General features: G+C 50.2%; 1 protein-coding gene across 1 annotated transcript in view; it reads right to left on the bottom strand.

The window, feature by feature from the left end:
* Positions 1-13,549, bottom strand: part of Mroh7 (maestro heat like repeat family member 7) — a 45,830-nt gene that overhangs the window by 15,088 nt on the left and 17,193 nt on the right. The window contains exons 7-13 of the mRNA XM_038335261.1: positions 12,781-12,885; positions 12,523-12,658; positions 9,459-9,571; positions 8,546-8,722; positions 8,029-8,183; positions 5,653-5,791; positions 5,262-5,452 (exon numbers count right to left, since the gene is read on the bottom strand). Of these exons, the coding sequence (XP_038191189.1) occupies positions 5,262-5,452; positions 5,653-5,791; positions 8,029-8,183; positions 8,546-8,722; positions 9,459-9,571; positions 12,523-12,658; positions 12,781-12,885 (1,016 nt within the window). The remainder of the gene's footprint in view (positions 1-5,261; positions 5,453-5,652; positions 5,792-8,028; positions 8,184-8,545; positions 8,723-9,458; positions 9,572-12,522; positions 12,659-12,780; positions 12,886-13,549) is intronic.

Below are 13,549 nucleotides of genomic sequence, written 5' to 3'. Positions count from 1 at the left end.
CAAAAGTATAATGACCTCAGATTCTTCAAAACACAGAATTGTTCTTAGAATGTGTTTTCATGCTCCCCCCAGGTCTAGCGGATGGAAGTGAGTTTGCTCCAGATCACTCGTTAGTGCTTGCTGTTGTTACTCAGGTACATGTTTAAACTCTCCTTTATATGCCTCTATGAAAAAAACATGGTTTTGCCATGTGCGGCTTGACCTTGTCATTGTACACAGCTTGAAATCTCGAGGACTATATACATGTGACCTTTCTTAATCTTTAGACTGTAAACTGTCTGGAGCTCGGGATAAAGTTGGCCATGGTGTGAGACTTCAGTCTGCCTCACTTAGTGGCTCCCATCACCTCTAGAGCACCAAAGGCACCATCAACAGATTAATCCTGTCACTGACCGAAACACCAGAGGCTCAAAACTGTGATTATAAACTGCTAAAATAAGAAAATGTATGCCATTGTTTCCCCAGAAACCTAAACATTGGCTTGAAGAATTCATAGTGTCCTTGTAGACATAACTCCCATGGCACTGAGAGCTGTTAGTTCTTGGTATTCAAGACTAATTTTAAGCCAGACTTAGAGCCATAATCCCAGCACTCAGGGAGGAGAGGCAGAAGAACTCCAAAGTTAAGGACAGCCAAAGGGACAAAGCAAGACCTTGTCACAAAAAGGCAAAGGCTGGGCACGTGACAGATGCTTCTGAGTATTCAAGGCCTGGGTCTCAATACCCAGCACCAAAAATAAAGATAAAAACACATCATTTGGCCGGGCCATGGTGGCACACTCCTTTAATCCCAGCACTGGGGAGGCAGAGGCAGGTGAATCTCTGTGAGTTCGAGGCCAGCCTGGTCTACAAGAGCTAGTTCCAGGACAGTTAGGACTGTTGCACAGGGAAACCCTGTCTCGAAAAACCAAAAATAAATAAATAAATAAATAATCATTTTATAATCAGTTTTTGAACTGGCCACTGTTTTTCCGTATTCATTTGTCTAAAAAAGAACATTTCAATGTGGAAACCAAAGCTCCTATAGGACCTCCAGAATCAGCCAGCTTCTGTACTAGCCCCAACCAATTACTCCTGTGTTCAAAAGAGCAAGACAGGGCTGAGTGGTGAATCACTTGCTAGACAAGCTTCAAGACAGGTGTTCAACCCCCCAGAGCTTATGTAAATGCTGGGCGGGCATGGAAGCCTGTGTGCGATTCACTCTCAGAAGGTAGAGACAGGAGATCCCAGAGCAAGCTAGCTAGTGAGACTAGATGAGCTCTGGGTTTGATTGAGAGACCTTGCCTCTAGGAATCAGGCAGAAGTGTGACTGAAGATGAGTCCTGATGTCAACCTCAGGCCACACGTGCATACACACCCCCACACGCATACCCATGAACATGCAGACATACATACACACATGCATATCTCATATACACACATAAAAATGGAAGGAAAAGCTGAGCAGTGGTGGCGCACACCTTTAACCCCAGCACTTGGGAGGCAGAGGCAGGCAGAATCTCTGTGAGTTCGAGGCCAGCCTGGTCTACAAGAGCTAGTTCCAGGACAGGCTCCAAAGCTACAGAGAAACAATGTCTCACAGAAAAAAAAAAGAAAAAAGAAAAAGAAAAAAGAAGGCAGGCCTGGTGGTAGGTACTGAGATGTGAGGCAGGAGGATCACAGGTTAGGGCTTAAGGTCTGCTTGAGTTACAGAAGGAGTTCAAGGCCAGCCTTAACAACACAATAAGGCCCTGTCTTGAAAAGTAAAAAACAAAACAACAACAACAAAAACAGTAAAGAGAGGGATATGGCTCAGTGATGGAGTTCCCTGCCATTCATGAGGCCCTGTGTTCAAGCTCTAGTACTGAAGCTGGGGAGGTATAGCATGAAGGAAGGGAGAACACAGCCTCCCATCCCATCCTCCTTCTAGATGCTAAGTCAAGCTATCAGACCTGGGCTGGGAGAAAGGCTTTCCCCCCCCAGCTTCAACAGGAATCGCTTCACGAAGCAGGAGAGGCCCCATCAATGTTCCCTGCAACCCAGCTACTCTCCCATCCTGCACAGCCCTTCTGTGAGGACAACTTTGGTCCCCTTCATACCAACTGTCCTGCGGACAGCACTGAGCTCAGGAGCTTCAAGGAAAGGAAGTGTAGAAATTCCAGACAGCCATATCAGGTCCAACCCTCCCAGGCCTGGCTCCAGAGTACAAAGCCCACTTCCAAAATCACGCTGGATGACAACTCAGTTACCATCCCCCACTTTTGTGTTAGTGCGGGAACAAGGTCACAGCTGGGCGAGAAGAGCTGCTTGGTAAATAATCTTGTAGGGAGATGACTCTGTGCTCGGGTCAAAGCTACGGCATTCCAGTTCCTTCCTCTCCTCCATGTTCTTCAACCAGGCTTCACATTTTGATGAAAGCGACCCTGTGTCTCTCTCTACCGGACTCCCAAGCTTTGCCTTTAAGGATGTGAGATGACACCAGGCACCTACGAGAAGGCAGAGGTGGCTACGTAGTGAAGGAGTGACACATTGGCCGCCAGGCACCTTCCTGGGAGTTTAACCCTCCTGGCAGATTTCCCCAGCTAATCAGAGCAAAGGGTACCTTGAGATCTCATCCCCAGTCCCTGAATGGTGACTGGACAGCCACAGCACCACACAGAACAACTGAAATGCCCAGGGCTGCCAGAATCCTCAGGCCATGCTCCTCTCCATATAGGAGATGTGACTACTTCTGTGGGTGACTTTTTCATCTGTCACTGAGTCTGGAGCACCGAGGAGTCACACAAAGGCCACACAACAGCGTGGCTGCCGTGGCTAGCTACCACAGGTAACCGTAAAGCAGCAGAAAGGACTGCTGGCTCTAGAGGCTGGAACCCAAATTTAAGGTGTTGGCAGGGCTGTGCTCCCGCTGGCAGGGATGTGGATAAGATGAGCTGTCATGTCTGTGGGTAGGCGTGGCTATGGGTAGGGTGGGCACTCTGGCTTCCTTCTAGCTGTCCTGTGGTCTTGGCGGAGTTGAATCCTCCTCTCGTGGAGGCTGTTCCCTTCATCACTTCCAGGCAAGGAAGCCTCCATCTGTGTTCTTCCTACTGTGGCTGCAGCACCCCTTCATCTCCTGCCATTGCCCAGGAACCTAACAGCCCCGGAAAGAACAGGAAGCCATGCAAGAGGGCACATGGATGGTGGGTGTCTCTCTAGCGGTATGGGAGGCTATCAGTTCGCACAACCATTAGGCAGAAATCAGGCATTCATCTCATGGGAGTGGGCGGCCAAAAGGTTAACTACCAAAGCAAACAAACAAACGGGAAAAAACCAGAGCAAACGTGATGGACAGCTCTGCATCAAAGGCCTCCAGCCACACACAACTTGTCCTTTGCCCTCCTGAATACGCTTCTGTAAGTGAACACACACAAGGATGAGAAGGGGAATGAATGAGCACACCATGGAAACAGTTAACTTTCTGAATGACAAAAGACGTAAAATAATCACAGGTTAAGTGGCCAAATATAATATAAATGACAGTTAATTCCCTTAGTAAAATGGGTTCTCCTACATTAATAGGGAACATGAAAATAAAATAGTTTTAAAAATTTGCTAAGAAAAATCCCCAATAGCCCTATGTGGATGGACAAAGGGCAAAGGCAACTTGCTCACATAAACGGGAATACAAATGCCATTTAAATCTCAGCTTCATTCAAATGAGACACGAAAACTAAACCCCCAGCACACACATGCGCGTGCTCGCGCGCGTGGGCGCGCACAAACACACACACACACACACACACACACACACACCAGGTGTAGTGGCGGAACCCTGCCCTCCCAGCACTCAGGATATGAGGCAGGAGAATCATCATTCCTTTTAAGGACCTTATCTAAAGAAAATAATAAGAAAGAAATAAATCCATTTTTTTGCAGCTCAGATTTGCAAAAATTAAAATGTTCTGCAATACATTAGCCGAGAATAGATGTGGGGATGCAGGCATTGGCACAGACCACAACCACCCGTGACGGTTTCCTCTGTGCACCCTGGCAGATGGGGCAGTGGAGGAATTACTACATTTTAGCTAATCTGTGTGTGTGTGCCCATGTGTGTGTGCCCGTGTGCAATCAAGGCCAGAGAATCGGTTTCTCTCCTCCATCTTGTGGGTCATGAAGATGAAACTCAGTCTTGACAGCAAGCACCTTCATCTGCTGAACTATCTCGCTGGCCCTTCATTTCAATTTTCATCCCTCAATGGTCATTAACTTTCTCCATCATGCATTCCTATGCCATTTCAGAATCCCCATGCAGAAGTCCATCGATGCCCCACCCCCCTTCAGGAGTCCATCCTACACATACAATTACATGCGTGTCTCCATGCAAGCCAGCTCACAGCAGTGTCTCTGCCATTGCAAAGGGTAAGGAAGTGCCTGAATCAGGAGGAGGGTTGCAGGCTGCCCATTATGGGACTGAACCTCTGTACATAAGGACGCCCCACTGTCAAAAATAAGGAGGCAGCTGTATTTATGAAGGCCTCCAAGACTAGATACCCAAGAGCAAATGTGTACCTGTGTCACAGGCTAGCACCCATAAAAATAAAATATAAACCCATGTGCTCATCTACACTAACTACCCCTGAAAGGGCACGAAGGAAAAAAACTTGCTTCTCTTCTGGGAAGGTATCTGGGGTACAAAGAGAAAAACAAGAGTTGATTTTAATGCCCTGCTCCCTCCCTGCAGTGTACATAGATTATGTTCCAATCAATAAGAACATTGGTGGGTCTGTGATACACATCTAATACGAGCAAGTCCACTGGGGATGGCAGCGGGTAAATATCCCCAGACCACTCATCCCGTCACGCCACCAGGCACTGATCAGAGAGCTGTAGGTTGCGGAGAAGGGGCTCAGAACCAGCTGTGGAACAGGGGTGTGAGTCCAGTAACATTGCATCTCTAGTGTCTGGAGAGGCAGCTTGGTGGATAGAGAATGCTTGGTCAGCGTCAACCAAGCCCGAGGTTTGATCCATAGAACCAGATAAACCGGTCAGGGTGGAGCATGCCTACAATCCCAGTGACTAGGGAGATGGGGACCCGAGGATCAGAAGTTTAAGATCATCCTCGTCTACATAACAAGCGCTGGGCCAGCCTGGACTACTGAGGTCCTATTTCTAAAAACAAATGTATGCTCCACTTCTAGTGCTCAAGTTAATGTCTATGAATAAGATCTTTGAGGGACCCTTGCTGGGGAGGAAGCCCTCCCCACTGCGAGGATAGCAGGGTAGACAGACGATGGGGCCTACCATACAGGTAAGAAGACAGGAGGCTGCATGTCATCCTTGGCATCCTTTCGAGGAGCCACGCGGCTGGGCAGGCTGAGGCCAATGTGATAATGGACCTGAATGAGCAGAGCCAGGAGCAGCTGAGGGTAGATGCGCCTCACACGGCTCACACAGCTGTTGACGGACAGGAGCTCACACAGGCCACTGGCTGCCTAGGGGTGGAGGGGAGGCCAGTGGCTTGACCCGGTCCATCCTCCCAGCACCGCTGGCTGTAGCCTAGCTTATTGCTCTGAGAGGCTGGGACTGGTTCACTAATTCAGTCTAGGAAAGCATGGTGCCTGTGGCCTCTGGCAGATGGGACCAACAAGCTGAATGGGGTAACAGGGAAGGAAAGCGGGTGTCTGGTCCTCACCGCCAGGGGCACAATGGAGGCCCGGCCCTTCTTGGTGATGGGTTTCTCCTTCAGGCTAGTCAGGAGCAGATCCAGCAGGTCTCGGACGTCACAGCTGGGCTTTCGAAGTATCAACTGCCTCCACATCTCTGCCCCGTTGCTGAGGAGGAGGGAGGATAGTTAGTGGTTGGTAAGGCAGGGGCCACCTGATGCCAATGGTTTTAGGGCTGGGGTGCAGGGCCAATGAAATGGTATCCAGGAGCGCACCCACAAGGAGTGGTCCTGAAAGCATTCATTCTCCATGAGGCAGGAGGCGGGCAGTGATTGAGAACCTAATTCTCAGGTTTCAGCCCCAGTGCTTTATCCTCATGCAGTGTGTTACTGGGCAAACATTCATTAGAGTGGGCTTCATGTACAAGGCACCAAGCAAATCTCTGAGGATACAGACAGATGCCTAGAAACGCTCCAAGTCACTGACTTCTCGCCCAATAATAAAGGACATTATTCCCATTTTACAGGGGCAGAATGGAGTCCAAGATGCTGCTGCTAACAGGCTGCAGAGGTAACAGGCTGATGACTCCGAAGCTGTTTCCTAAGAGCAGGAGTAGAGGTCACGGAGCCCTTTGGGGCCTAGATCTTGCCCTCATTACAGACTCTTCCCTTTGCCAGAAGCTATGCCAGCAGGAGCAGCAGCACCAGGGCAGACTCTGGGCAATTGGCAGTGAGCTAAAGGGTCACTGAAACCCGTTTGCCTGAACGCCAGAGCATCTGAACCTTCTGCTCATTTCCCAGCTCTGTTTCTCCTGGAAACCCAATAAAGATAGTATTTCAACTACGTTGCTAGGCAACATTGCTTAGGGTAAAAATGGTCATGTTTATAGCTGCCTGGTACATAACATCTGGATCAGGAGGAACTATCATTAACTATAAGAAGCAATGGAACAGCTAGAGCGTGGGGCTTCCCAAGGACTGTGACCCTTGTGGCTGGACTAATCTCTGAAGAGATGCAGAGAACAAGGATCCTATAAGAGACTCTGGTCCCTCTGAGTCCCCTGGGCCTCCTACCCTCACAGCTAAGGTTTACCTGGGAAGCATATATGGAATAAATAATGAGAGGTCCTCACTTTCAGGTGCACAAAAGTGGCCACCAAGTCAAGGGCAGCCCTGGTAACCTAGTGACTGAGTGGATCACAAAAGAAACCCCCTGTGGCTGTAGTTCAGCGATAGGGCACTTGCATAGCATGGCCCTGGGTTCGATTCCCAGCACTGCATAAAGGAAAAAAAAAAGATCCTAATGTAATTCCAGTACCTGAAAGTAGGAGGCAGGAGGATTGCCATGAGTTTGAGGACAGTCTGGGATATATAATGAACAACACCCCCCCTTCCTCTTCTCCTTGTCACTGTCTCCCCATTCATGTGTGTTCCCATCTGTGTGTGTGTGTGTGTGTGTGTGAGAGAGAGAGAGAGAGAGACAGAGAGAGAGAGACAGAGACAGAGACAGAGAGAGACAGAGGGGAGGAAGGGAGAGGGAGAGAAAGGAGAGAGAGACAGAGAGAGGGGGAAAGGGAGAGGGAGACAAGAGGAAGAGAGAGGAGAGAGAGAGAGAGAGAGAGAGAGAGAGAGAGAGAGAGAGAGAGAGAGAGAGAGAGAGAGAAGAGCTCCCCCTGGTGGACAGTACAGCTATAATGAGCTATAATGGTCAACTTCTTGGGATAAAGTTGGCCCCTCAGGGTCCCCTGATCTTGACTCTGTGACTGACCTGCTCCTGCTCCTTTGGGCACACTCCCTCTTGCACAGTTCTGCATATTCTTCCACATTTACTCAGTATCAACCATCCTATGTAGTCCCTTTCCTGATTCATTCATTTAAAGGGGCAATAGATGGGCTTGTCCAACAGGCTAACGGAAGCAAGACTTGTCCTTTGTCACCATCTGGCTAGGCTCCTCTCCAGCCCAGACAAGGACCTCCATGGAGGCAGCGAGCGGGAAGCTGCCTTCTGCTTACTGCCACTGTGGATCAATCTTTCTAAGGGAAAGCTGAAGACCAGAGAGGGCACCTGAGCTACCCGAGACCAGCAGCTACCATTAAAGAAAGGCTTTGGAGTCAGTCAGACCTGAGTGTAGATCCCCACACTAGCAATGCCTCAACAGGTATAGAGTCCAAGAAATATTTCAGAGCCTCATTTCAACTTCTGGAGACCAACGCTGAGTTGGGAATTAGAGACTGGATTTTCAGTATAGATCCAGCAGTGCTCAGGAAGAGCTTGGCTGGCTATCATTACCGCAGACTGTAGGAGCAGGGAAGGGTGGGGCTTCTCTAGACAAGAGCATCTCAGCCTGGGACAGGACTGCCTCAAGCCTTTGAGATCTAGAAGATGGAAGCCTCTATGCTTGGTACCTGTCCAGTGGGAGGGGGCACATGAACAGGGCCACCACGACCTCGGTCATGAAGGAGCTGGCCAGGAAGGAGATGGGCAGCAGGGCCACCTCTCGTGCCCGCGGCTCCTGGATGTGGCTCAGTTGCATATAGATGCCCTGCATGATTTCTGGAATCTGGAGGTCACCATGAGCAGGGGGAAGGCAGACTCATAGGAGAAGCAGAGAGGGGACAAGAAGCATGGGTAGACGGCAGAAGGACATAGGGTAGAGTAACAAAGGGGGACCAAAGAGACAGGGAAAGGAAGCACAGGACAGAACAGAAGTAGGGAGAGATGTTCAGGGGCCTGCTACTCCCCCTGGAGTGAGACAGACCCCTAACTGACCTCCCCACTCAGGGCTGGTGCATCCTCCTCCCTAGCCCAGTGCTCAGCTCCAACCCTGCCCACAGGCAGGCAGGCAGGCTATCCCAGTAGAAGCGGGATCCCGGGGGACTCCCCCAGTCTGATATCCGAGCCTCTGCCTCCGAGAGGCCTTACCACCTCCAGCGCCCTATGACGATACCACTCCAGCACAGAACTGAGTGTGACCTCCGAGGCCAGCTGCATCATCTCCCCAGAGTCCTTCCCCTGAGCCTCTGAGATGTCCTTCAGGCCTTCCAAGGCTGCTAACAGCAGGTCCTTTACCTGCTGGGGCCCCAGGAAGTCTCCAAATTCCTGAAATATGGGTAGAGAGGTTTTGGCACTGTTGCGTATCCCCTGAGACACACAGAGAAGCATAGACTCCACCCAAACCGAAGAGAAAGGTTGGTGCCGAGCGCCACACACATTCTCTAATGCTTGCATGTTAGACACGCTGACAAGGTCAGAGGGACAGCCAGGCACTAAGGTGCTCCTGTAGCCCAAGCTGCTTAGGAGACTGAGCTAGGAGGGCTACATGAGCCCAGGGGTTTGAGAGTAGCTCGAGGAGGGTAACAAGGCTCCATCTTTAAAAGAAGGAAAAGTGAGAGAGAGGGGAGAGAGAGAAGGAAGAGAAAGGGGAGGACAACAGGCAGGGATGATATGGTCCCTACACCCAGAATTGGCTGGCAAGTGCCCAGGAGAAGGAAGTCATGGGCTGGAATAGCAGTTCTCAACCTCCCTGATGCTTCCACCCTTTCCCACAATTCCTTATGTTGTGGCAACCCCCATAGAATTACTTCACTGCTACTTCATAACTATAATTTTTCTACTGTTATGAAATGGAATGTAAATATCTGATACGCAGGGTCACACATCAGATACCCTGTATATCAGATATTTTACATTACAGCTCATAAATAGAACAGAGAGGAGAGAGGCGGGCACCCGGGAATCCTGTGCTGCCTGAGAAGGCTTCCTCCTAGGATGCTTTCTAGTGGCAAACCCTTGTCCCTCCCATCGCGGCCTGGGATCCCCAACCACTGGTAGTCACCGCGATGACACGCAGAATGTTCTGGCATGGGCTGACAGGGTTGTAGGGCCCTAGGAAGTGCTTGTTGATCTCATACAGCTCTTTCTTGTTGGTGTCTTCCTTGTCCTTGGTTCCTACAGGAGAAGACACCTTCTGAGAAACCCTGACCCCACCATTGCTTTGACGTGTCTGTTAAGCCCACATTATCATCCTCACAGTCCGTCTTCACATAGTGAACAGGTACAGGCAGCTGGTACCCAAGTCAAGAAACAATACAACCAGCACCCCCAGGAGCCCCTCCTTTGACCCCTCTCAGCACCCAGAGCAACAACTGTTCTAGTTTCTGAGGCCCTAGGTTGAGGGCCTTGCTTTTGAACTTCTCATCAATGGACTTGCAAAACGTTATCCCTTGTGGATGGTTCCACCCTGCAGCCGCCAGCACTTATTCTCATTCATTCGTGGTGTGATCCAATTTCCCACGCTATGAGGGCTGCAGCATGCATGCCTGCTTCCAGCCCTCCTGCCCTGTGCTGCTGTGGGCACACAGCATGTCTCCTGGTGAACATATTGATGCATCTGCCAGAGATGTGCCAGGAGAGAAATCCCCGACTCACATAGGCTCGGGCTCACCCTCCTGAGACATACTAGACCATTTCCCAGCCCTTTCTCCCAAAGCAGTGTGCAAGAGGCCCTGCTGCTTCACCCCAAGACATTATCTATTTCATTTTGTTATTGCTATTCTAGTAGCCAGTGGCTTTTTGTTCCCTTTTTTAAATTGTTTTTATTGTTTGTTTATTTGTTTGTTTGTTTGGTTGGTTGGTTGGTTGGTTGGTTGGTTTATTGGTTTGGTTTTGGTTTGGTTTTGGTTTTTAAGATAGGGCCTCACCATGTAGCCCTGGCTGGTCTGGAATTCACTATATAGACCAGGCCTCTAACTCACAGACCTGCCTCTGCCTCCAGAGTGCAGAGATTAAAGGTGTGAGGCCCCCACATCCGCCTCACCCCATTTCCAGTTCTTGGATAGAATCCATGGCCTGGCACATGCTAGACAAGCACTCTACGCACTGGCTACCCATAGCTTTGCAATCCTCTTTTGGATTTGAGCTGTTCCTGTGTTCAGGTGGTGTTTTTATTTTGTCGGCTTATTGTTACTTATGCTTGGTTTTCTTGAGACACAGGGGCTTTCATAACCCAGGCTGGCCTCCAGCTCTCTCTGCTGCTGACGATGGCTTGAAGGCCAATGCCCCTGCTTCCCTCCACCGAGTGCTGTACACCACCATATCTGGTCCATTGTGTGTGTTTCCAGAGGTGAGGTCTCTTGTCCAGGATGGCCTTGACCTTTCCATCCATACTGGTGCTGTCACTATGTACCACCAGGCCCAGCCCTGGCGACACTGTTTGCGAACGCCGGTCTCTCCAGCCTCTGCTGCTTTTGTTCCCTTTGTATCTAACTTACTCTGTGCTTTACTTGTTTGTTTTTGCCTATTATCTGTCTCCTGGCAACGAGAAGCTAAGTCAACGAGAGAGGTGCTTAATGAATCTCTTCTCGAGGCTGTGCCCCCAGAGCTAGGGCAGTGCCAGGCACAGAGAGCTCCTGGTCTTCTGGGAAATGAAACACGTTTAGAGACTATGCCCTCATCGGAGCCAGGCCTGGGTCCTTCCTGGAGCCATTCAATCTGCACAAAGCCTGGGCACAAGAAAGGGTCGCTGAGGCAGTGTGAGTGAACAGAGGCAGAAGGGCCTAGGGTTCTGTGGCCAGGCAGAGCCAGCTCCAGGCTAGCCTTGCACTTTTCACAGATTGCCAATCCAAGCTCATGTCCCCCTCCTCCAGAGTGACTGTGGCCTGGGGGCTCTCCCAAAGAATACAGGGCTCTCGGCTCAACCTGGGTTTCAGCAGGACAGATCATACTCAGATATCTGAAAAGTGACTCATTGTTCATCTGCAATCAAATTAAACTGGATGTCCTCCGTTTCTAGCCATCTCTGGCAGCCTGGCTTTGGTCTATACTGTCCCCATCCTAGGGCTGATCAGTATTGTAGACTACCATTTAAGGGTCATGAACCCCAGACAGTGGAGGAATCTTTCGGGAAACATTGCCCCAAATGCTGGAACTAAGAAAGAGCAGAGACCCCAGAAAGATCCCAGAAGCGGGGGATCGGGGGAGAAGAAAGCTCTGTGTGATAAGGGCCTATGACATGGAGCCCTGAGCTGGTCTTTCCATGCGCTCTTTTGAAGAATAGCATTTAATATTTCAAAAAAGCTATGAATTACACTCTACTGTAACCCTGTACAGATAAGAAAATCTAGGCAAGGCAAGTGCTGTTCTGAGGCCACCCAGCTGGGAAAGTCGAGCGTCACAGCCAGGTCTGCTATGCAGGCCACTCTGCCTCCACAGTCAGGGAGTCTAAGCGACCAGCCAAAGTTTCCTGGTTGAGATAGAGTCAGGACGAAGGAGAAAGAGAGGCCGGAGGCTGGAGGCAACTGGCACTGGGCAGTCCAGGGAGAGGTAGGCTCATGTCATCTCACACGCTCCCTGATGCCTAATCTCAGGACGGTCTCTCACTTACAGGCTCCAGATTCTAATGGAGGACCTGGCCTTCATTAGTTCCTAATGCTTAGTCTGTGAATATGGTCATATGCCAGGCCAGGACTACACTCGGGACCAACAGAGGACCTTGCCCTTCCCTCGTGGTATTACAGCCTAGTAGGAACAATAGACAAAAGAAGAAGTCATCCATCATGCTTAGGTACCCATGGTACCATGGGAAGGAGTAATTAAGGTTGGAACAACACAGAAAAGCTCAGTTAACGAAGGGCAGCTTCCATCAAGATGAATTTGCTGTCTAGACAGGGCAGTACACGCATATAGCCCCAGTACTTGAGAGGCTAGCTATATAGTTAAGACCCTGTCTCTAAAACAAACCATGCAAAATAAAGGCTAATTTGTATCTCTGTCCCAGTTCAATAGAGATAAGGGTTTCACATCAGCTCCCAATCCCTACCTGACTCTTGCTACCCTGCCTCCAGCTGCCCAACTGCACCACCAAGCTCCCCTCCCTAGTTGTGTAGCTGCTTGGGACATACGTTTCTGGAGATCCAGGATGGTGTAGAGGATGGTGATGCCGTCCAGAGCCTCCCGGCCAATCTCTTCATCAGGATCCCCGATACGAAGAAGGAGCCTCCCCAGCAGCAGACCCAGTGCTGGGAACCCTGAGGACATCTGTTAGTATCATAACCACAGGGAGGGAGTCTGTAGCTATATAGTGCAGGGCAAGCTGCCCTGACAGCAGCAGATCAGCGGAGAAGAGTCCCCAGCGTGTCCACCCCTCCAGGAACACTCACGGAGAAAGGCAGGGTCACGAGTGTGTGGTTTAGCACAGAGATGTTGCTGTTCACAGCCCGTGCTCGCTCATGGGCCTTCCCAGAGTTCATCCAGGGCCCTAGGGGCTATGGGGACAAGGGGGAGACTCTGCTATCATTGACTGCCAGCCCCTGCTGTCCAACAGGTAAACCAATAGCTTGCAAGAGTCTTCCAGAAGAAGGCAATTAGCCATAGTTGTCATCCTCCTCTGGCGGCTCAATGACCAGATGGGGTTTGAGCTGAGAATAGGACTCAGACCAGAGGAAGGGAGAGGGGTCAAGGAAGAGATATGGAAGGAACAGCAACAGGGGTCAGGATGGAGTTTGTGGGGTGAGACAAGGGCAGGAGCTGCAAGGGGTAGCTACAGGGAGCACAAGGGCAGAGGTCCAGGCCTGTGAGCCCTGCTACTCAGGAGGGCCAGCTCACTAAGACAACGTCTACAAATAAAAAGTTTTAAAAAGAGCTATGGTACTGGGCAATGGTGGCGCATGCCTTTAATCCCAGTGCTCGGGAGGCAGAGGCAGGTGAATCCCTGTGAGTTCAAGGCCAGCCTGGTCTACAAGAGCTAGTTCCAGGACAGCTATGATTGTTACACAGGGAAACCCTGTCTCGAAAAACCAAAAATGAAAAAGGGGGGGGGGGCTGTAGCTTAGGAGATAGAGCTTGCCTAGGAGGTATGAGGGCTTAGGTCCAACCCCCAGTATCATCAAAAACTCAATAAAATGGTATAAAATACGAAAAGGAAGCAGA

This window comes from Arvicola amphibius, chromosome 6, assembly GCF_903992535.2.
Source record: "Arvicola amphibius chromosome 6, mArvAmp1.2, whole genome shotgun sequence".
Lineage (NCBI taxonomy): Eukaryota > Metazoa > Chordata > Mammalia > Rodentia > Cricetidae > Arvicola > Arvicola amphibius.
The sequence above is the reverse complement of the archived record's forward strand: the minus strand, read 5'-3'. Positions and strand labels throughout refer to the sequence as shown.